This window comes from Engraulis encrasicolus, chromosome 9 (genome assembly GCF_034702125.1).
Source record: "Engraulis encrasicolus isolate BLACKSEA-1 chromosome 9, IST_EnEncr_1.0, whole genome shotgun sequence".
Classification (NCBI taxonomy): domain Eukaryota; kingdom Metazoa; phylum Chordata; class Actinopteri; order Clupeiformes; family Engraulidae; genus Engraulis; species Engraulis encrasicolus.
The window spans coordinates 45397414-45419944 of NC_085865.1; the positions used below are offsets into that span (position 1 = coordinate 45397414).

At 45.0% G+C, this 22531-nt stretch overlaps 1 protein-coding gene across 1 annotated transcript in view; it reads left to right on the forward strand.

Annotated features, from left to right (window-relative positions):
* sspo (SCO-spondin) overlaps positions 1 to 22531 on the forward strand; it is a 180288-nt gene that overhangs the window by 13946 nt on the left and 143811 nt on the right. The window contains exons 10-19 of the mRNA XM_063206313.1: positions 341 to 426; positions 2218 to 2343; positions 3393 to 3549; positions 4307 to 4547; positions 5218 to 5359; positions 5763 to 5892; positions 7699 to 7871; positions 15111 to 15347; positions 15676 to 15841; positions 16863 to 17151. Of these exons, the coding sequence (XP_063062383.1) occupies positions 341 to 426; positions 2218 to 2343; positions 3393 to 3549; positions 4307 to 4547; positions 5218 to 5359; positions 5763 to 5892; positions 7699 to 7871; positions 15111 to 15347; positions 15676 to 15841; positions 16863 to 17151 (1747 nt within the window). The remainder of the gene's footprint in view (positions 1 to 340; positions 427 to 2217; positions 2344 to 3392; positions 3550 to 4306; positions 4548 to 5217; positions 5360 to 5762; positions 5893 to 7698; positions 7872 to 15110; positions 15348 to 15675; positions 15842 to 16862; positions 17152 to 22531) is intronic.

Genomic DNA, 22531 nt, shown 5'->3' on the forward strand with positions numbered 1-22531 from the left:
TGGGATGTTGTCAGATCTGTTGTGTCTTATGCCTTCCTGATAGTGTACTCTCCATTTCAAGTGTCTGAGGATTAAAACGAGCTCCAGCATAGTGCTAAGCAATGTCTTTCACACGTCTGTTCATGAAGTGCTGTGAGTGTGTTCATGTGTTCACTGTGTCCCTGTCTAACCTTAGTGTTTATGTGTGTGTGTGTGTGTGTGTGTGTGTGTGTGTGTGTGTGTGTGTGTGTGTGTGTGTGTGTGTGTGTGTGTGTGTGTGTGTGTGTGTGTGTGTGTGTGTGTGTGTGTGTGTGTGTGTGTGTGTGTGTGTGTGTGTGTGTGTGTGTGTGTGCGTGTGTAGATGACTTCACCCTTGCCAGCGGGAGTGTGTCTGCGTACGCCGCCAGCTTTGGGAACTCGTGGCGGGTGGCCGATAAGCAAACAGAGGTCTGAACACACACACACATACACACACACACGCACGCACGCACGCACGCACGCACACACAAATACAGCACTGGTAAAACAACATGTAATACTTCTACACTCACGCACACACACGCACGCAAGCACGCACGCACGCACGCACGCACCCATGCACGCACCCATGCACGCACCCATGCACATAGCACTGGCGCCACAGCATGCAATTCTTCAAGACTCACTCAGACATACACACACAGACACAGCACCAGTAAGCCATACATGCAAATACGGCACCAGGGCGCCCCTCTACAATGCTGTGCTGCTGTTTGCTTATCACTGTCTGGCCTCATGGATATGTTGGATAAGGAACAGACGGAAAGTATAGACCTTAAAGACACATATACGCATGCACACAAGCATACATGCACACAGATACACAGATACAGACGCACTCAAACACTCACGCACGCAGAGACACACAGACACAGACACAGACACAGACACAGACACACACACACACACACACACACACACACACACACACACACACACACACACACACACACACACACACACACACACACACACACACACACACACACACACACACACACACACACACACACACACACACACACACGTTCACACACAAACACAGAGGTTTGTAAGTTCAGACAGCAGGCCTAATGATGTGCCACTAGATGTCTGGGTAAACAGGCTCTGATAAGTTGGAGACATTACATACAAATGACATTTAGCTGATCCAAAGACAGGAGGATTAAGATAGAACATACTACAACAATATCAATGTTCTTGCGAGGAACTGTTGAATGGCGCTGTTACTGTAACTGGACGTGACGTAAACCACTTCACTTCCCAAAAGCAACTCTAATGCTAATACAGATGCTAATTGTTGTGTTTTTAGTAGATGCTATTTGGCAGAACATTCAGCAGATGCCAAATGCAGATTACATTCTTACATTACATTTTACCAGGCAGTTTTATGTAAACACTGAGGAGTAGGATTAGTGAGAAATGTGGAAAACAATAACAAGACCAAAGTTCTTACAAGGAACTTTTGAATGACGCGGCGCTTTTACAAGTAAATGGTCGTGACGTAAACTGATAATTTCCCAAAACCCACTCTAGTTTTTATTTATATTTTAAATATATAAATCCATTAAGGCCTTTATTAGACTGTGCAGAGGTGACAGGAAATGACTGAGAAAGAGAAGGAGTGCGTTCCAATATGCGACCTTGCGTCCTCCACTTGTGCTTGTGGCCTTGTGCCAGGAAGTAATGTCATGATGACATCACTGACAACAGCATTATATTTCAATATCTCGCAAAAGTTCTTTTCTCATTTGTAATTGGGATGGTGAATGAAGTATAGTCCCCATCAAATGTTTTCTCCACGGAGGAGAGGCCAGGAGGCGGGGCGACGCCACAAGCACAAGTGGTGGACGCAAGGTCGCATATTGGAATGCACACAGGGAGATGGGGCATGTTTGGGAAATTACCCAGGCTGGACGTGACCCGTTGTCTCCAAGGGCAGTGGAGCCCATTTACGTTTATTCTTTGTTGGCCAGGGAGGCATTAAAAGACTGCTATCATATCTGAAATCCAGAGCACATGCCAAACGGAATCAGGATTTACGTAACTTGACTCGCACCATTCCCTCCCATTCAGAGTTTTGCAAATTACAGCCCCATAGACCAGAAGTAGAGGGGCATGACTTAGGTGCTCCCTCCATATGATAACATGTTTCGGGGGCTTGTGGGTAATGTAGTTTACTGTGCTGTGTTCCCTCAGGGCTGTAGTGATGCAGCTGAGCTGGGCCACAGCTGTGACCTGAGTGGCAGCATTACCCTACGGGGTCAGGCAGAGGCGGCCTGCCACAGACTCCTGGAGACCCCGTTCTCACAGTGCCACCACAGGGTAAGAGGAGCACTCACTCAAATCTACCGCCAGTGGTGTGTGTGTGTGTGTGTGTGTGTGTGTGTGTGTGTGTGTGTGTGTGTGTGTGTGTGTGTGTGTGTGTGTGTGTGTGTGTGTGTGTGTGTGTGTGTGTGTGTGTGTGTGTGTGTGTGCACAGGTAAATGTGTGTATTTTTATAGGAAGTGCACTCAACTCCAAACTGCTTTTTTTTTTACAAAAGGTCTTAGATGTGACCAGACTGACGTTTCGGCCCAAGCCGTCTTCAGCATCTTATAGAAGATGTAGCCAGAGTCTTTTTTAAATGTTTGTATACTGTACCTGTGTACAGGTGGACCCGGCAGCCAATTTAGATGTGTGCCTGTACCTGTTCTGCAGCTTGTGTGTGTGTGTGTGTGTGTGTGTGTGTGTGTGTGTGTGTGTGTGTGTGTGTGTGTGTGTGTGTGTGTGTGTGTGTGTGTGTGTGTGTGTGTGTGTGTGTGTGTGTGTGTGTGTGTGTGTGTGTGTGTGTGTGTGTGTGTGTATCCATGTGAGCGTGTGTGTACCAGGTGGATCCGGCAGCCTATGTAGTTTTGTGCCTTTACCTTTTCTGTAGCTGTTGTGTGTGTGTGTGTATACGTTAATGTTAATGCTGGTAATTCCAAAGTCAAAACAAAGTGTGGAGAGGCAGCCTTTAGCTTCTATGCTTTAAAGCTTTGGAACCAGCTTCCAGATGACGTAAAAAATGCACCCACTATTGATAGCTTTAAAGCTAGACTCAAGACAAAGCTGTTCTCAGATGCTTTCCCCTATCTTAAATTATATATCATTATGTTTATTTTATTTTTTTATTTTATTATTATTATTTTTTACCTTATGTTTTATCTTCATGTTTTAAATGTTCTTTGACTCTAATTTATTTCCTTCTTTCTTCCCTGTTTCCTTTCTTTTGTATTTGTTTTTCTGAAGCACATTGAGTTGCACCTGTGTATATAATGCACTATACAAATATTTTTGCCTTGCCTTGCCTTGCCTAATGTGTGTATGTCTGTGTGTAAATGTGTGTGTACCAGGTGGATCCGGCAGCCTATGTGGACTCGTGCCTGTACCTGTTCTGCAGCTTACCCAGCGGTGAGAGGGAGGGGGCCGTGTGCCAGACCCTGGCCAGCTATGCACGGGAGTGTGCCCAGCAACACGTGATCATCACCTGGAGACGACACGACCTGTGTGGTGAGATAGACAGACAGATGGAGAGAGAGAGAAAGAGAGTGTAATTGTAATGTAATTTAATGACAGGGCCAGATTCAGATGGCCTGGGGCCCCTAGGCTAAAGTTTACTCTGGGCCCATGGAGGGCAGATTTTGCTTCAAATATTCATAATTACAAGCTAGGAATTAAAGGGACACTGTGCAGGAAATGGTCAAAAAGGGTACTGCAACTATACTGCTCATTGAAACTTGGCTGCCTATTGCCAAATTTGATCTTTACATGAAAGTGTACTAAGTAATAAACAAATATTTTTCAGTACGGTCCAAGTAGAGTTATTTTTGCAGCTAAAGATGGCTATTTTTGGAAATTCAGAATGGCGGACCATGGAGAAGATCCCCCTTTTCATGTATGAAAAGTGCAATTTTTCCAGTCATAATGAATACTTAGAATTTGATGGTGGTGGTGAGTATTCATTAAAAAAGGTAACATTAGTGAATGGGCAGCATGAATTCTGGAGATAAACAACTAAAAATCTCACACAGTGTCCCTTTAAGGATAACATGTCTACCAACTGTAGGCTACCCAACATGACAGATGAATTTCTCAATATTGCACAATTTTGCATTTTTTTTCACTTTTTAAGTCCAGTAAAGGGGCCCCCGTCATGGCCAGTGGGGGGCCCATAGGCTGCAGCCATACCTAGCCAGTGCATGAATCCGGCTGAATCCGAATGCAATGTCATGTCATGTCATTTTGTTCATCTGTGTGTTTGTGTCAGGTCGAGTGTGTCCGAGGCGGCAGGTGTTTTCGGACTGCGTGTCCTCGTGCCCCCCCAGCTGTGCGTCCCCCACGCCGCCCGCCTCTGGCCAGTGTCGCGAGGAGTGCGTGGGGGGGTGCGAGTGTCCCCCGGGCCTCTTCCTGCAGGGGGGAGAGTGTGTAAGGAAGGAGGAGTGCCCCTGCTTCCACCGTCGACGCTCCTACAAGGCCGGCGACACCATCCAGCAGCAGTGTAACACATGGTGAGTACAGTATCTAACACAGTGCGGTCCGGTTCTCGATTCTGATTGGCTGATAGCTGTGGTCAATTAAAGCGTAAACCTACACCTTCCACCTGAAGATTCTATGCGCGTCTAAGTGAGATCCAGCGCATATATGTCGGTAATGAGAATATGTTGCAGTTGGGGTAGCCTGCATGAAGAGCACATCTTGCATCATCTGTGGTTGGGGTATCAGTGTGATTGTAAAGACATTTCATTCCTGCGGTGTTTATCGCCCCTTGCTGAGTTTTTGTAGCGAAGTGTGTGTCTGGCAGCGCGACGTACTCACGAACGCACGCACGCAAGCACGCAAGCACGCAAGCACGCAAGCACGCCGAGTAACGTTGCCGGGGTAACCACAATCACTTCCTCAACCGCGACGGATCAAATTACTTGCTATCAAAGCGTTTTTCAAGAAATTTGGTCAGCGATTAAGTGTAACAGTGTTAGATAAGCAATAAGCCACTCCGCTTCGCGTCGTGCCCCACTCCCCTTGCCCGTTATCAATTGAGCACACACGGCCTCTTATGGCTTATTACTTAAATAAATCACACAATCACACACATACATGCATAATTGAATGTAATCCTGTTCCATTGTAATGCCATCCTTTCGGTTTCTTTCACCTCTCTGGTTTCTGTGTCTCCCCCAGTGTGTGTACGGCTGGCCAGTGGCGCTGCTCGGGGGAGAGGTGTGCTGCTCAGTGCACTCTGATTGGAGGGCTAGAGGTCACGACCTTTGACAAGAAGAGATACGCCCTGCAGGGGGGAGACTGTGGCTTCACTGCAGTGGAGGTGAGGAGACCTTGTATATGATTCCCAACGAACACAGGCACTCATGCCCGCGTGCACGCATGCAAACTTTGCGCATACATGAAAACACACACGTGCACGCATACATGCAAACACACACACGCACGCACGCACACACGCAAATACATTCGTTTGGCCTACTGTTGTATTTCAGAAATAACATGTACAGTATGTTAACCAAAATTGTGTGTGTGTGTGTGTGTGTGTGTGTGTGTGTGTGTGTGTGTGTGTGTGTGTGTGTGTGTGTGTGTGTGTGTGTGTGTGTGTGTGTGTGTGTGTGTGTGTGTGTGCCTGCATGTGTGCCTGACTACTTGCATTCGTGTGTGTGTATGTTTGTGCGTGTGTGTGTGTGTGTGTGTGTGTGTGCCTGCGTGTGTGTGTGCAGGACTTTGTGGACAGGAAGCTGGAGATGACGGTGCGTGTGGGAGAGTGTGTTGGAGGAGCAGGGGGGCGTGGCTGTCTCAGAGAGATGTCCATCACTGCCCTGAGGACCACAGTCATCATCACTGACACTGGTGTGACACTTTGTGTGTGTGCTGATGTGCTTGATGGTGTGTGTGCACAGTACAGGCCAAAAGTGTGGACTCACCTTCTCATTTATGCATTCTCTTTATTTTCGTGGATTTTCGTTGTGTTTTTTCATGCAGGGCGTCAAAACTGTGCATGAACACATGTAGAATTATGTGCTTACCGAAAAATATAATTCTAGCTGTTGTCCAAAGGCAATGCCAGCTGTCTATCCACCTGACGTTAACACAGCACAACTGATGTCCGCACACATTTCGATAAGCTTTTAGTTTTGCCTATTTTCAAGTAAAAATGCCTAGTCAGTAACGTCAATCATAATTGAGTGTTTAAGTCCTCCAATAACTCACTACGTAGAATTGTAGAACTTGAATTTTGAGACCTAAAACCTAGTTTTGAACAAAGCATTTTACAGACATTTTCTTCATCTGATATTGAGTCACAGCCAGTTACTTGGAGAGGCCAAACCTGTGTTGTAGGGAATCTGTGGCAGGGGTTTTCACTTTCACTTTTACTTTTTGTACCACTGTTTCACCTAGATAATCAGCTATGTTTGACCAAGTGACCCATTGTCAGATCAAGAAAATCTTTCTTGTATTGCTTGTATAAATTAAGATTGACTTGACTGACTGGGTGTTTTTACTTGAAAATAGACAGAAAAATAAGCTTGTTGAAATGTGTGGGCCCTTAAGTGTTGCTGTGTTGAAATCACTGTTTGGCATTTTTTGATTTTTAAAAAATATTTTGTATTATTTTTTATATATTTTCATTTTTATGTTAAGCACATAATTATACATGTGAAGAGTTCCGATGCAAAACCCCCTAACTCCATTTCTGAAGACCTGCACTTCTATATTTTTAGAGAACGCCGTTGTTGGTTTGGTTTACATTCATGTACTTGATAACACATATAAATAGTTATATTACATAAATAAAATAAAAAAATAGCAATTTTGATAGCTTTTCTATTAAATAAAAATGAATTAAGATTATTTTCTGAAATGGCACTTAGGGGGTTTTGCATCTGAACTCTTCATGTGTTAATGCACAGTTTTGATGCCCTTCCTGAAAATGTACTTAGTTTTGTGAGTAGCCACAAGAATAAAGAGAATTAATTAAATGAGAGGGTGAGTCCACACTTTTGGCCTGTACTGTATGTGTGTCTGTGTGTGTGCGTGTGTGTGTGTGCGTGTAAGGTGTGTGTGCGTGTGTGTGTGCGTGTCTTGTTATTGTTTTCCGCATTTCTCACTAATCCTACTCCTCAGTGTTTAGCCTCAGCCAAATAGCATCTACTAAAACACAACAATTAGCATCTGTATTAGCATTAGCGAGGCTTTTGGGAAGTGACTGGTTTACGTCACGTCCAGTTACCGTAACAGCGCCATTCAACAGTTCCTTGCAAGAACATTGTTATTGTTTTAGTATTTTCCACTAATCCTCCTCTGTCCTTGGAGGGAAAGCATCAGCTAGATATAATTTTAATGTAATGTCTCCAATTTGTCAGAGCCTGTTTACCCAGACATCTAGTGGCACATCATTACTGTCTGAAGACCTTTGTGTGTGTGTGCGTGTGTGTGTGTGTGTGTGTGTGTGTGTGTGTGTGTGTGTGTGTGTGTGTGTGTGTGTGTGTGTGTGTGTGTGTGTGTGTGTGTGTGTGTGTGTGTGTGTGTGTGTGTGTGTGTGTGTGAGTGTGTGCGTGTGCGTGCGTGCGTGCGTATGTGTGTGTATTCATCTATGTACTATGCATGATTCTCTAAGCCAGTATCGTATGTTGTGTGTGTCGGCATTCCTTGCAGGTGTGGTGAGTGTGAACGGGCGTGTGGAGGCGCTACCCGTGGTGACGGGGGACCTGGTGGTGCGCAGGGCCTCCTCCCTCTTCCTCCTGGTGCAGGCCTTCGGGGCCCACATCCTCTGGCACCTCCAGGGGCCCCTTGCCATCATCACACTGCAGCCCGGATTCTCACAGAAGGTGTGTGTGTGTGTGTGTGTGTTTGCGTGTGTGTGTGTGTGTGTGTGTGTGTGTGTGTGTGTTTGCGTGTGTGTGTGTGTGTGTTTTGTGTGCTTTTGTGCGTGTGTGTAGGACCAGTTACAGCCATTACTGCATGTGAATGTTGAGCTGAAGGTCGTGGCATGCATTGAAAATGTATGCATGTGTAGTGGCTAAATGTTCGTTCTTAACTGTTGACCATTTCTTTCTTCAGATAAAACCAAATAACCACTCAGTCAGACGGAATGAACGAGTCTACACGTGTTAAAGTTTGAACGACGGTAGAAAACAGTGTGTTCGCCCCGTCTTTACTTAAGATCTGAAATATGACAAACACAGCAGTTTTTACATTCGATATGCGCGAGCTCCAAGACGTCATTGCTCAGCATCAGTTCCTATTGGCTATTCATTCTAGATAATTCTAAGCATTAAACTAAAGGCACATTAAACTAAGGGGAAATTATAACATAGTAAGGCAGTAAAATAATTATAATGCAATCATAAATATTCTACAATATACAAATACTAAATATGTCCAAAAATAACAACTAAATATGAGCATAAATTATTGACTAGAAAATGGCCCCAATATTTCCGGCCCCTAATTGCTCATCATGGGGATGACAATTACACTAAACTAAATAAACTGAAGAGTCATTTTCTATCCTCAAATCCCCAATACGTCAAGTAAACAAGACACCGTAGCGCTTGACTCGCGCTCGTCCACGCTTGGCTTCAAAGGGGCCGAAATAGTCGACGCCGACATTGGTAAACGGTGGGTGATCTGGCTGAAGACGATCAGGTGGTAGATTCGCCATCTTCTGTTCACCAACAGCAGCTTGACGCTTCCGGCACTGCACACACTTTGAAATCACTCTTCTCACTGCTGCATTCCCTTTGCATATCCAAACTCTTTCTCTCAGCCGAGTGAGTGTGTGGTTCCTCCCTCCATGTCCGGTCTCCTCATGTGCGTTTCTGATGATCAGGGTTGTGACATGGTGGTTCTTGGCTAGAATGGCCGGATGCCTTGTGTGTTCCGGCAAGGCTGCTTGGTGCAGTCTTCCACCAACCCGGAGGACACCATCTTGGAGGAAAGGATCCAATCTGACAATGAAGCTGCTTCTCTTGATCTTGTCACCCTTCTGCAGCGCACAAAGCTCCTCATGAAAGGTTTGCCTTTGGCTGAACTGGATGATAGCAGTTTCTGCTCTCCTGATGTCATTAACAGTCAAGTGGGTTCCTTTTAGGCCAGATTTCCACTTTTGCATGTGGTTGTCAACGCTCTTGGGTTTCACATCTTGACTGTCTTGAGACTGAGTTTGAGACTCAAAGATCTTTCTTCGTTCACACAGATTTGTCAACAACTCCTTCAGCCTCAACATCCAGGCGACAGCCTTCCTTAGACGGTGCCAGTTGGAGTGATGATGAATCAGCTTGAAGAGAGGATCTGTGCTTGAATTGACGGCATTAATGATGTTCACGGTGATCTTGCGCTTCACCTCAGCATCATCATCGCTTATCTCTCTTGAGAACTCTAAGAGGACCGGCCAGTGAGACTCGTCCTTGGTAAGGAAGTCAGGTCCTTCTATCCAACTCTGACACTTCATGAACTGCTCTGCCTTCATCCCTCGTGATGCGTGGTCAGCTGGATTAGAAGAAGTGCTGACATATCTCCACTGTGCTGGCCTTGTGTTCTCTCTGATTGTTGACACTCTATTCGCCACAAAGGTTTTAAAACGAGCGCCATCATTGTCTATGTATCGGAGGACAGTGGTGCTATCTGTCCATAGCACGGACTCCTTGAGGTCCATCCGAAGTTCTTGCTTCATGAGCTTGTCCATTTTCACCGCAATGGTAGCCGCAGTCAGTTCGAGACGTGGCACAGTGACTGGCTTGAGCGGCGTCACTCTGGATTTTCCTAGAAGAAACGAACAATGGACTTGACCGTGGCTGTTCTGTATGCGAATGTAGCTGACGACGCCGTAGCCCTTCTCGCTAGCGTCAGAGAAATGGTGCAGCTGTGCTGACACTACTGAACCAAATCCCTCAGGTTTGATGCACCTTCTGACAGAGAAGTTGGCGAACTGGCTCAAGTCAGACAGCCAGGCAAACCATCTGTTCGCTACGTCTTCAGGAATCTCCTCATCCCAGGTAAGTTTAATTCGACAGAGACTTTGCACAATGGTCTTGGCCAGAAGAATGAACGGCGACAGGAAACCAAGGGGGTCATAAATTGAGCTTACGACTGATAGGATACCCCTTCTGGTGACAGGCATGTTCTTCACAAGGATGCGGAACTTGAAGGAATCTGATTCGATGCACCAGTCCACTCCAAGCGCCCTCTCCATGGGTAGTTCATCCTTGTCCAGATCTAGATTCTTGATCTCCTTTGCACGCTCATTTTCGGGAAGTGATGACAATACTTCGCGGCTGTTGCTAGACCATTTAGCCAAATGAAATCCTCCACTCTCGCAGAGCGCAATGAGGTCTGTGGTCAAGGAAGTAGCCTTCTCGTCGTCAGACGCTGAAACAAGACAGTCGTCTACATAGAAGTGCTTGAGAACTGTGGCTACTGCCTCAGGTGATGACCTATCTTTCCCATCCTCTGCAGTCCGCCGCAAAGCGTAATTGGCACAGCTCGGGCTGGACTTGGCCCCAAACAGGTGGATGACCATCTTGTACTCACGCAGAGGCTGGTTCAGATCTCCCTCTGGCCACCAGAGAAATCTCAAAAGATCGGAATCTTCATCAGGAACTCTCACCTGGTGGTACATCGCCTCGATGTCTGAGATGAGTGCGATGTGGTCGTGGCGAAACCTTGTCAAGACTCCAACCAGACTGTTCGTGAGGTCCGGCCCCTGTAACAGCTCCTCGTTCAGTGACCTCCCTTGGAACGAAGAGGCGCAATCAAAGACGACCCGCAACTTCCCTTTCTGCGGATGCACCACGCCATATACCATACTCGGCCATCGTTGCGGTTGCGCTCGTTTGCAGGGACTTCCACAGCGTAGCCTTTGCTCAGCAGGTCTGACACGAAGGCTTTGTAGTCGTCATGGAAGCTGGAGTTCTTAGCAAGTTTCCTTTTCAGGCTCGATGCTCGTTGCTCAGCAACACACTTGTTGTTCGGCATCACAACGTCTTTGTTCCTTAGAGGCATGCCAATGCAGTAGTGTCCATCAATTTTCTTGGTTGTCTCAGTTACACACTGCATGAATTGGATGTCTTCTCGTGACATTTCTGACTTCTCTTCGCAGGCTTGCTCCGGAAAGTCGTGATTGTACTGCCGCAACAGCATGCTGTCCACACTACTGACTGACACTCTGTTGACGGAAGCACCATGACTGAAGTGACTTGGCTTGTGGTCATTGTCTTTCTTCAGAGGACCGCAAACTACCCAGCCAAGGGTCGTTTTTATGGCAAATGGGCCATCGTCTTGACTGTGGATTATCTTCCATGGCTCCATTGCAGAGTGAGCATTCATTCCGATGAGCATCTCCACATCTGCGTCAATCTGTGGTAGCCGCACTTCATTCCGCAGATACGGCAGGCTAATGTACTTGCTCTTTGTCAGACCGCACACCTCTAGATCTGAGAGGACGAAGCTGGACACAGGCTTTTCTTGGCCCATGGTACGGAGTAACACTTGAGTCCTCTTGCCATTGACACCAAGTCGCCTCATCAATCTTTCGGAGCAAAACGTCGCTGAACTTCCAGAGTCCATGAACACGTACGTTTCGATGGTGTTGTTGCTCTTCTTGGATTTGATGCGCACCGGCACAATGGAAAGGATACAGTCGCTGCCTCTGGCCCCAGTGACTGCTGACAGTTCACTCTTGGATGACACTTGCTCTTGTGGACTTGAGCGTTCACTGGTGGAGTCTTCACTTGTCTTCTCAGGCTTGGCAGTTGCTTGGTTGCCATCTTCCTCTCTTTTTGTGTGAAGCAGAGTAGGGTGTTTCTTAGTGCAAATGTCACAAGTTGCTTTCTTTTTGCAATCTTTTCCCATGTGTCCTTGAGTTAGACACCCGAAACAAAGACCTTTTCCTTTAAGGAACTCAATTCTTTCTTTATTCGGCAGACTTCTGATTTTGTTGCATGCACTCAGAGCGTGTCCCTTGTTGCAGTACAGACATGGCTCTTGAAATGCGTTGCTAGTCTGCTTGGCCTTTCTTGATTCAGAAGAATCATCAGCTGGCGTTACGCCTGTAGCTAGGCCAGTGGTTCTTTTCAGCCGACCCACTGCGGGTTTAGCACTAGACTTGGACTTCTCTCTGGCATCAGCAGGGTCTTTGACATCACCGAACAGTGGGTCTGAAGCTATCTTAGCTTGCCTGTTGATGTATCCCACAAGATCTGCAAAGTCTGCTCTTCTTTTTTCTTTCTCTTGGAGATCGAAAGCCACGACTCTCCATCTTTCCCGAAGCCTGAAGGGCAACTTGTGGACAATGATCCGAAGGTTGCTCGGGCTGTTCATTTCCTCTAGGTACTCCAAGTTGTTTATCACATTGTTGCACCCAGTGAGAAAGATAGAGAAGCTGTGTAGGGACTTAGAATCTTCTGCTTTGATTGGAGGCCATTTGACAGCCTTGTCAACGTAAGCCGCAGCTATTCTCTGTTCGTTGCCATAGTGATAAGTTAAGAGCCTTATTGCCTCCTCGTAACCTTGTTGTGCGCTCATGTGTTGGCAACTTCTCACCAACTCTCTTGGTTCACCTGCGGTGAATTGCTCTAGATAATACAGACGATCTGCATCGCTGTCTGTACGACTATGAATGATGTGCTCGAACGCCCTCAGGAATGGCAGGAACTCAAGAGGATCACCACTGAATTCAGGGACTTTGCGTTGAGGTAAGTTAGCTAGTCTTTGTTGTGTGACTAACATCTCAGTGATATCCTTTTGCTTCAATATCACCTCTCCTAGTTCAACTTGCCTTGCACCGGGACTTGTGCTTGCACCAGGACGTGTGCTTGCACCAGGATGTGTACTTACACCTGGACGTGGGCTTGCACCATCATCATTTTCTTTCTTCACTTGCACATGAGGCGTGTGCCTAGCTGGAACATGAAGCGACCGGTTATCTGGGATCATTCGAGGATAGCTAGTTGCCTTTGGTCTGACGTCTGGACCATGACGTGGGATAGCTGTAGCTGCATGCATGTTCTTGTTCAGGTATGAATTCATTCCATCTTCCTTGTTCTCATATTCTTCCAGAACCTGCAGCTTTGCTGTGGACTCAGCAAGAGCAGTCTCGAAATCCAGCTTCTCCATTTGACTCTTCATCTGGATTTTTTGAAACTTCAGCTGAGCTTCAAGTTGTGCTTTTATTTGAGCTTCTTGCAGTAGCAGTGCTTCTTTCTTCTCAAGTGCGTCTGCACGCGCCAGTAAAGCTGCTCTGTGAGCTTCCTCTTTCTTACGCATAGACGATGCGTGAGATGACACATTGGATCCCTTTGAATGTCTACTGCATACACTTCGTGCTGTGACTGAAGCATACTTCTGTTGCATCATGGACGCGCTGTCATCCGGATGCACTTCTTCGATAGCAGCCTCTTCGGCAACAGGTTCTTTGGCGGCATGTTCTTCAGCAGCATGTTCTTCAGCAGCAAACTCACCTTGCTGTGTCGTGGCGCCACCCTCTGGAGCCTCGTGTTCAGTGGCTGCCTGTTCATGAGCATTCTTAGCTTGCTGCTTTACGTCTATTATCCACTGCTCTAATGTGGACAAAAAGTTCTCGTACTTGGTGAGGTTAGGCTCACTCCAATACTGCTGGTCAGCTTTTCTTTCTTCATCTAACAATAGTTCACTTACAGCATTATTCGCTTCAATAAACTCATTCAGTAATTTTGAGTATTGAGCTCTACATGAGCATTGGACTCATCACTCATTAATTTTTCAATTTCCTCTGCTTTGGAGACAAGGCGTGCTAAAACACGTTTTCTTAAAGTCATTTGCTTATCAAGCTTCTCTTCTAGTGCCTTTGGAGTTAACTTGATCCTTCTTTTAGTGTCTAGCTCAACATTGTCATCCATCTTTTTTCCATCCTCAGACATTTTGACTGGCTATTTATGTTGGTCAAGTCTCAGCAAACTCTTATTAACTTCTGAAATCCAAATAAGCATTCCTTTAATCTTAAAACATGTAGTTTTCCAAAGCAAGATTTAAGGCTTTATTTCCAGAGGCAAACGTGAGCTTCTTCTTAGCTGATATGACTTGCTAACTGTAGCACATTTCTCAAACCGTCACGTAGGCTTCTTAACTAGCAGCGTAGCACAGTTGAAACTTTGAATATGATGACTCAGCCACGTTACTTGGCGTCGGCAATTACAGGGAAACAATCATGCATTTTCGGTCACTACTTGCAAGTCTGAAGCATTGCTTATTTGTTCATTCGAATTTGACATTTTTGTACTCATCCATCATCATTGAAGTCGTCTGGAAATCCGATGGTTTTCCCCGCGCTCAGTCCTCATCAAGCCGGCTGGCTTCCTCCAAGAACGCGTGATCCACGCATGCAATGCTTTCCTCGGTTCCCCTCTGTTCTTCTCTCGCCCTCGGCGACTGTTTTCTACTTAATGTAGTGGCTAAATGTCCGTTCTTAAAATATGCGCGAGCTCCAAAACGTCATTGCTCAGCGTCAGTTCCTATTGGCTATTCATTCTAGATAATTCTAAGCATTAAACTAAAGGCAAATTAAGCTGAGAGGAAATTATAAAATAGCAATGCAATAATGTAGTTATAATGCAATCATAAATGTTCTATAATATGCAAATACTAAACATATCCAAAAATAACAACTAAATATGAGCATAAATTATTGACTAGAAAATGGCCCCAATAGCATGCATAGAAAAACTTTTTTATATACATTTTTTAATTGAAAAATCAGAGATGGAAACAATAAATTGTCATAATGGTTACAAAAGATGCTTCATTTTTGTCAAACTTTCATACACACTCAAAACCACCCCACTCTCATCATGTGTGTAAAAGGGACTTTTAGACACCACTCATAGTAAACCATTGCAGAAATTGTGGAGGAATCTGTGTGAATTTGAGCGAACTGAATGCACTGTGTATATGTGTATCTTTGTATGACCTATCATTTCTGCATATGCATGTTGAGCTGAAAGTCGTTGCATGCATTGCTTGCATTGACAAACTATGGCTATATAGTGTGTCCTAGAGAGTGTGTTCATCACACCTGTTTGTGTACGTGGCAGGTGCGGGGCCTGTGTGGGACACTGACCTGGAATCAGCACGATGACTTCACTACCCCGGAGGGTGACGTGGAGACCAGCGTAGCGTCGTTCGTCAGCAAGTTCATGACGGACGTCTGCCATTCCCCTTCCCCGTCCCCCTCCCTCCAGACCACCCCCCAAGACCCCTGCAGCACCTTCACTCAGAGACGACAACACGCACAGAACGTTTGTGCCATCATACACAGCAACGTCTTCCAGGTCACACACACACGCATGTGCACGCACATGCACACACGCACATGCACACGCACACGCACACGCACACGCACACACACACACACACACACACACACACACACACACACGCACACGCACACACGCACACACACACACACACACACACACACACACACACACACACACACACAGCTCCAGCTTCTGACTCTCTCTCAGACAAAAACATGCACAGACAAACACAAACACTCACAAAAATACTAATAAACCATTTGAAGGAATGAATAGTGTATAACTATGTAAATTCCCCGTTCTCTTTTGTTATCTCTGTTTTGCCTGCATACCCTCACAGCCATGCCATGACGTGGTGGACAGGGAGCCTTTCCTGCGTCAGTGTTTGAGTGACGTGTGCAGCTGCTTCACCGGCGGATCGTGCCAGTGTACCATCCTCACGGCCTACGCCCGCCACTGTGCCCAGGAGGGGGTCGCCATCACCTGGAGGAACCACACCTTCTGCCGTAAGACGACACCAGAGAGAGTAGAGAGAGAGAGGTTCCATTGGCCCATTGTTTCCGGGTTCTATTATTGCAAGGGGGAGGGGGGAGAATCCCCCTTTAGGCAGACCTAAGGACTGTTCTATTCAATGCTAGGAGCATTATGACACGCCCCTTTAGGCAGACCGGAACCTGGTCATGTTAGGTGCCCATAGCAACCTATTATGTTGGCATATCTCTATATACTTAAAGAATCTCTGACGACACATCCATTACATTACATTACACTTAGGTGATGCTTTAATCCAATGTGACTTACATTTATTTACAAGGTATTGGGTACAGTCCCTGGAGCAGTATGGGGTTAGATGCCTTGCTGATGCAGTGTGGTAGGCAGTGGAAGGGTAGGGATTGAATCTGCAACCCTCTGACCTACGTGTAAAGCCCATCTCCTCAACTATTAGACCACCACTGCCCAATACAAGACTATCACCTTTACTTGTGCTCCAACACAACATACCGTATTTCAGAACCGCTGTAAGGGAAGCACGCTTGGGTTCTACACTGTGTAAGACATTAGCATTTTCCCATGTCTCTTTGTGTAGAAGATAGTTGCAGTAAAGTACTGTATAGGTAAAATCAATACTGTTCATTTTACCGCTTACAGTGATCTAGGAACAGTATTGATTTTACCACTCACAATGATCCAGGAACAACGTTTATTTTACTCATCACAGTGATCCAGGATCATTGTTAATTTCGCCAATCACAGTGATCCAGGACCATTGTTTATTTTACTGCTCACAGTGATCCAGGACCATTGTTCATTTTACAGCTTACAGTGACCCAGTGATCCACTCACAGTGATCCAGGACCAACATTTATTGTAGTGAATTTACTGTATCCCCAAAACTGTGTGTGTGCATTTGCCTGTGCGTGTGTGTGTGTGTTTGTGTGTCTGTGTATGTGCACGCGTGCATGCGTGTGTATGTATCCCTTACCTGTCTCACTTGTGTGTGTGTCTTTGTGTGTGTATCCCTCTCAGCTGTGCAGTGTTCGGGTGGGCAGGTCCACCAGGAGTGTGGCCTCGCGTGCGGAGCCTCCTGTAGTGACCTGCGACAGGGCTGGACCTGCGACGCCAGCTCCTCATCCTCCTCCTCCTCCTCCTCCGCTGCTGCCTCCGCGGTGACCAGCTGTGTGCCCGGTTGCCAGTGCCCGTCGGGCCTGGTTCAGGATGACGAGGGCCAGTGCGTGCCCGCCAGTATCTGCCCCTGCCAGAGGGGGCAGCAGATGTACCCACCGGGCAGCAGAGTCAAGAACAACTGCAATACCTGGTAGGAATGGATATCGCATCGTATTGCATCGTAGGCATATAAAATGAATTGAACAGCCTTTGAAGTGGACATGCAACTCTAGACAAAGTTTCCCTCGTTTGAAATATGGAGTCTTAGTTGTCTAAACAGTGTCAGTGACACTGTTAAAATATACAAGTTCAAGTTCAAGTATTTTATTTGTCACATACATGGTATTGTACTGAAATGATGATGGGGGCATCAGCTCTACATCTTAAGAATTAAAGAAGTAAAGTAAAAAAAGAAATAAGAAATAAGTAAAAAAAAAAATATATATATTATTTTAAAAAGTCTCTGTTCAGCAGTTGCATTGCCTCATTGATCTCACGTTCAATTGTTTATGTAAAATGAATCTATGAATTGGTCATGTAAGCTGGCAGAAAACCTGGAAGTTGAGAGAAGAGAGCCCCTAGCAGCTGGGGATGAACTGCCCTTATCTGCACCCTTCAGTCCAATCAGCTCCTTGGACACACACAAAGAGAGGGGGGCTGTTGTAGAGTAGCCTCGTGGCCAGGAGAAATTGAACAATGCAGTGACACAAAAATTACGGGGTGAAAAAATGATGGGTTTTTATTTAACCAAAGTCCCAAAAAGTGCAGAAACTATTTACAAAAAATGTAAGAGAAAAACAAAACAAACATAGAAAAAGTAAGCTAGCAAAAAAGAAAAGAAATGGTGAGGTCAAACATATGACTGAGAAAGCCACCAAAAAAAACCCAACACCTCAAATTAGGTGGGGTGACAGCACTCATGTGCTTCAGAAACAAAAAAATGAGCCTCCCGAGATCCCTGCACAGGGATTTAAATACACCAGGCAAGCGCACAATCAGCCAATCATTTGACTTAACCAATCAGGCTCCACTAATTGGAAATCAGGCTAACACAGCCAAATGAAGGTACCTCGTTACAGCCTATTAAGGGCACAGCATGCAACTCAAACAATGAAACTAAATCAGGCCTATACTTAAATACAAATAAATCAAGAAAACAAAAGTTACAGTACAGCACCTACAGTATGTGCACCTAGGACACTGACTTTTAAACAAACACATGAAAAACAAGCAAATAAATCAACTTAAAATGAGTCAAACTAGTGCGGTGGGGTTCACACCGTCACAGGGACACATACTTATTCTAATGTTCGGCACATACTGTAGACCTTCACTATTGGGTTTGGAGCGTCTTGCTTCAGATAGTGGTTTAAAAAGGTTTGCAATGTACAGTCTGGGAGGCAAAAGTTGTTAACTTCTGCCTCAACAGTCTGGCTTGACTAGACAAGAACAGAGGGATACATTACTAACTACAAATAATACAATACTTAAACTTAATATTCAAATGTATATTTATTGGTATTCAGGTGTAAAGAAATCCTGCACACTGTCCATTCCACCAACAAACTTTTTCGGAAGAAGTTCAGATGACTGAAATATTGTATTGAAGTTTGTTGGTAGAATGGACAGTGTGGAGGATTTCTTTACACTTGAATGACAACCCCACCAGCCCAACCACAGAGGTGTGCAAAAGCGTCTTCTTGAAATATTTATTGGTAGTAACAATAATATGCTTAGTGGCTACTCACTGGCTACTCTACAGAATCACCGACAGCACCATTCCACCACAAAGACAGCAATTAGCACATGCCTGTGAATATTTTGGCCTTAAAAATGAGCAGAATGTACATGAGGAATAAAATGAAGTCTTAGGAATTAACATTAAAGTTTACCATTAATCTCCATTTAGCCTATCATAACAAATCTATATATTTATCACATGGACTACAGAGCATAGGCATATACTTACAAATCTTCATTGGTACACATTCAACTTGGAAAAGGAAAACCAAATGAATGAAATACAGTGCATTTTCTCTGAGACTTTGTCTTCCTCAGGATATAAAAGCACACATCTGCTTCTATGTGTCAGTGTTGTTGTAATGTACATGGTAATGAATATCATGCATACCACTGGAAAGAGGAGAATGTAAGCTTTCGAATGGTACCCCACATGTGCCAGTTCACAGCCATGATGTCTATACAAACATGCATCAAAGAGTGTGTGGGGGAAAACAAGGTTTTGTTGAACCGCTATTTTTCGATCAACACATCCACAGACAGCATGACATCTATGGGCATTTTCAAGGCTGTATTTATTTAATGTGTGTATTATAAACGTGCATTATCAGTCTATAAGGCCAGCTGTCTTAGAAATGCACAACTCTGCTTATTTGCTGACGAACCGCATGAAATGAAATGGCATGCAACAAGAGAAACGAAGCTGTCCATCAGTATGGCACTTGGCTGTATGCTTGCCTGTATGTGGGCAGCCGTGGCCTAGTGGTTAGAGAGTTGGTCTTTCAATCTAAGGGTTGCCGGTTCGAATCCCCCTTGACCTCTCCCTTCATCTCCATCCATGGCTGAAGTGCCCTTGTGCAAGGCATCTAACCCCACATTGCTCCAAGGACTGTAACCAGTACTCTGAAAAATAATAGTTGTAAGTCGCTTTGAAAAAATTGAAAGCGTCAGCTAAGTGTAATGTAATGTAATGTATGTCGAATGGCTGAGAAAATCAACCATTATCTTTCTATTAGTAGTACAGCTGCACTTGGTACTCGAGCAGATGATTCTGCAACTGGCTTAAATGTTGACGTAATTCCTTGCAGAGTCGGAACGCACAAACTATTATAGCCTACAGATACTGGAAAGGTCCGTGAGTGATTAACAAAATTTAGGGTATTTCCAAATGTAATGCACCCTAAATATAACATTTGAAGCGTCGGTTACTTCCTTACAAAACATGCATGTAACTGTGGATAGGCCAGGTAGGCCTACTAATTATTTTCCACCATTACCAAACAAACAACAACCAAGTTTTTCGTTGTTAATGTTAAAGTGGTTATTGTGACACGTGAACTCCGATTTTTCCTCCTACCAATTTCGGGTCGTTCTTCCAGCTACCTCCCGAGGTCGCGCTTTCCGCGTTTGGTCTTTTGTTTAGGGCAGGGTTTCCCAAACTGTGGTGCGTGCCCCCCTGGGGGTGAGCGAGCTGAATAGAGCAATGGCTGATATGTGTGTTTATACAGCATTCATGAACTTGACATAGTTTTTAATTGTTTGGTGAATTGTATACTGGAAGGATCCATCTGAAGTGTCATTTATAACTCCTAGACTTGTCATGCAACAAGTTCCATTGTAATGATGGCAGAAAAAACGTCAGGTCTATTGGAAATGAGGATTGCCCAAAATGTGCGGCTGTGCAACATTTGCTTAGGGGGTGCGCGAACCACATTGAAATGTACAAGGGGGTGCGCAGGGGAAAAAGTTTGGGAACCGCTGGTTTAGGGCGTATGCATGGGTCAAACTTTGCGTGGAGCTGCACATGTTTACCGCCAAGTTCTTTTTCTATAAATACCAAACTTGGCGTGCGCAGTCTTTTGTGCGTACGCACCCGTTATAAATAAGGCCCTAGGAGAGGTCCTCAGTCAGGTGTACTCCCAGACACTTGTAATTTGAGACCCACAGTGCTAGGTCAGCCACCTCATTCAGGTAGGCTGTCTCATTGTTGTTTGAGACGAGACCCAGCACCACGGTGTCGTCAGCAAATTTTAAGATGGAATTTGAACTGCTGGTGTTTGTACAGCCATGTGTATAGATGTTATAGAGCAGTGGGCTCAAAACACAACCTTGGGGTGAGCCAATGTTGAGGGTCAGCTTGCTTGAAGTGACACCTCCCCCTATTCTGACCACTTGAGGGTGATCAGTGAGAAAGCTGAGCACCCAATTGCACAACTGAGAGTGGAATCCCAGACCCCTGTAACAAGTTTGAGAAAGTTACATTTTTGCAACTGTGTAGCGCCATCATGGTTCATGGTAGAATGTCCTATCATGTTAACAGTGCAACACTATAGGTGACCGGTGAATACAGCTTTTTATATTCCTTGGGAATTAGTGACATTGCAATATCATTACATTAGTGCAATACCAATATCATTATATTAAAAATATCCTTTGAAGTGGGGTATGTTTTGTCACCCTGTGCACGTAGCAGGACTGTGGTAATTTCATAGAAAAGCAGAAGATTCTTGGAGTTTCAAGATAACACAGTATCAGACAAACTATAAAACCCCCCGCGCACTGACCATTTTTCTTTTTTCTTTCATACTACATGACGTTTCGGTCTTCAACCTTCATTGCAATTTGAGATTCCTTTTTACTGTCAGTTTCCAGCGTGATTGCACCTAATTAGACTTTGTCTATGGCCCCATCAAGTGACTTCTTGGAAGCAAAAGCAAAGTCCATCTTCATCGATCGTTTCCTATTGTCTAATGCCGAAGATGAACAAAGAAATGCAAGTACAGATCTTGATTAAGTCGTGGCGTTTATGAGGCAATAAATATTTCACACTAAGAAGTCCGAGTCCACACTTGGTGATTGATGAGACAAATAAATATGGTTAATAAGTACTATTAATATAATGCCCTAATATCCAGATTGTATAATGGCTTGATTGCTGAATCGTGCCTGTCTTAAAGGATCATTTATGACTACAGGTACGTCAAAAAAATGTTTTGTAAACTTTTGTTAGATGGAGATTTTTCTTGGTATCAGAAATTGCCTAAAACATTTCTCAGAAATCTAGAAGATGGGGAGTTTGGAATTCACGACAGCAAAAGAGGCTGTTTGTATGGCTTTATGGTAAGCCATTAAACGCGTTTATGATCACCACGTGTATCCAAGGTGATAAGATAGCTGTTGGTTTATGGCTACTTTGGTCTCTACGCACTATAAAGTGGCCCTCCGTGACTCAGCAGAGGAGAGGAGAGCAGGTGGATAGACCATGACCCTATTGTGCTAGCCAGACCAGACTGCTTCATAAAATGTGTGTGTGTGTGTGTGTGTGTGTGTGTGTGTGTGTGTGTGTGTGTGTGTGTGTGTGTGTGTGTGTGAGTGTGAGTGTGAGTGTGAGTGTGAGTGTGAGTGTGAGTGTGAGTGTGAGAGAGAGAGAGAGAGAGAGAGAGAGAGAGAGAGAGAGAGAGAGAGAGAGAGAGAGGGGTGCATTTAAGAACACTTCAAATTCTGATTATTGCACCTTGCTGATGCTATCACAAGCCATACATTAATATGTGCTGTATATTATTATTTGGTTGCATACCTTATTCTGCATGTACTGTCTGTGTACATACGTGAATTGAATTGTGCCCCCATGCTTTTGTCATTATGCATGCATATGTGCATTCGTACTTGCGTGCGTGCGTGCGTGCATGTGTGTGTTTGTGCATGGGTGCATGGGTGTGTGAGTGTGCATGCGTGCATGTGCGTGTGTGTCTGGCTGCATTGGTCACTGTGGTGAGAGGGGTCTGATGAAA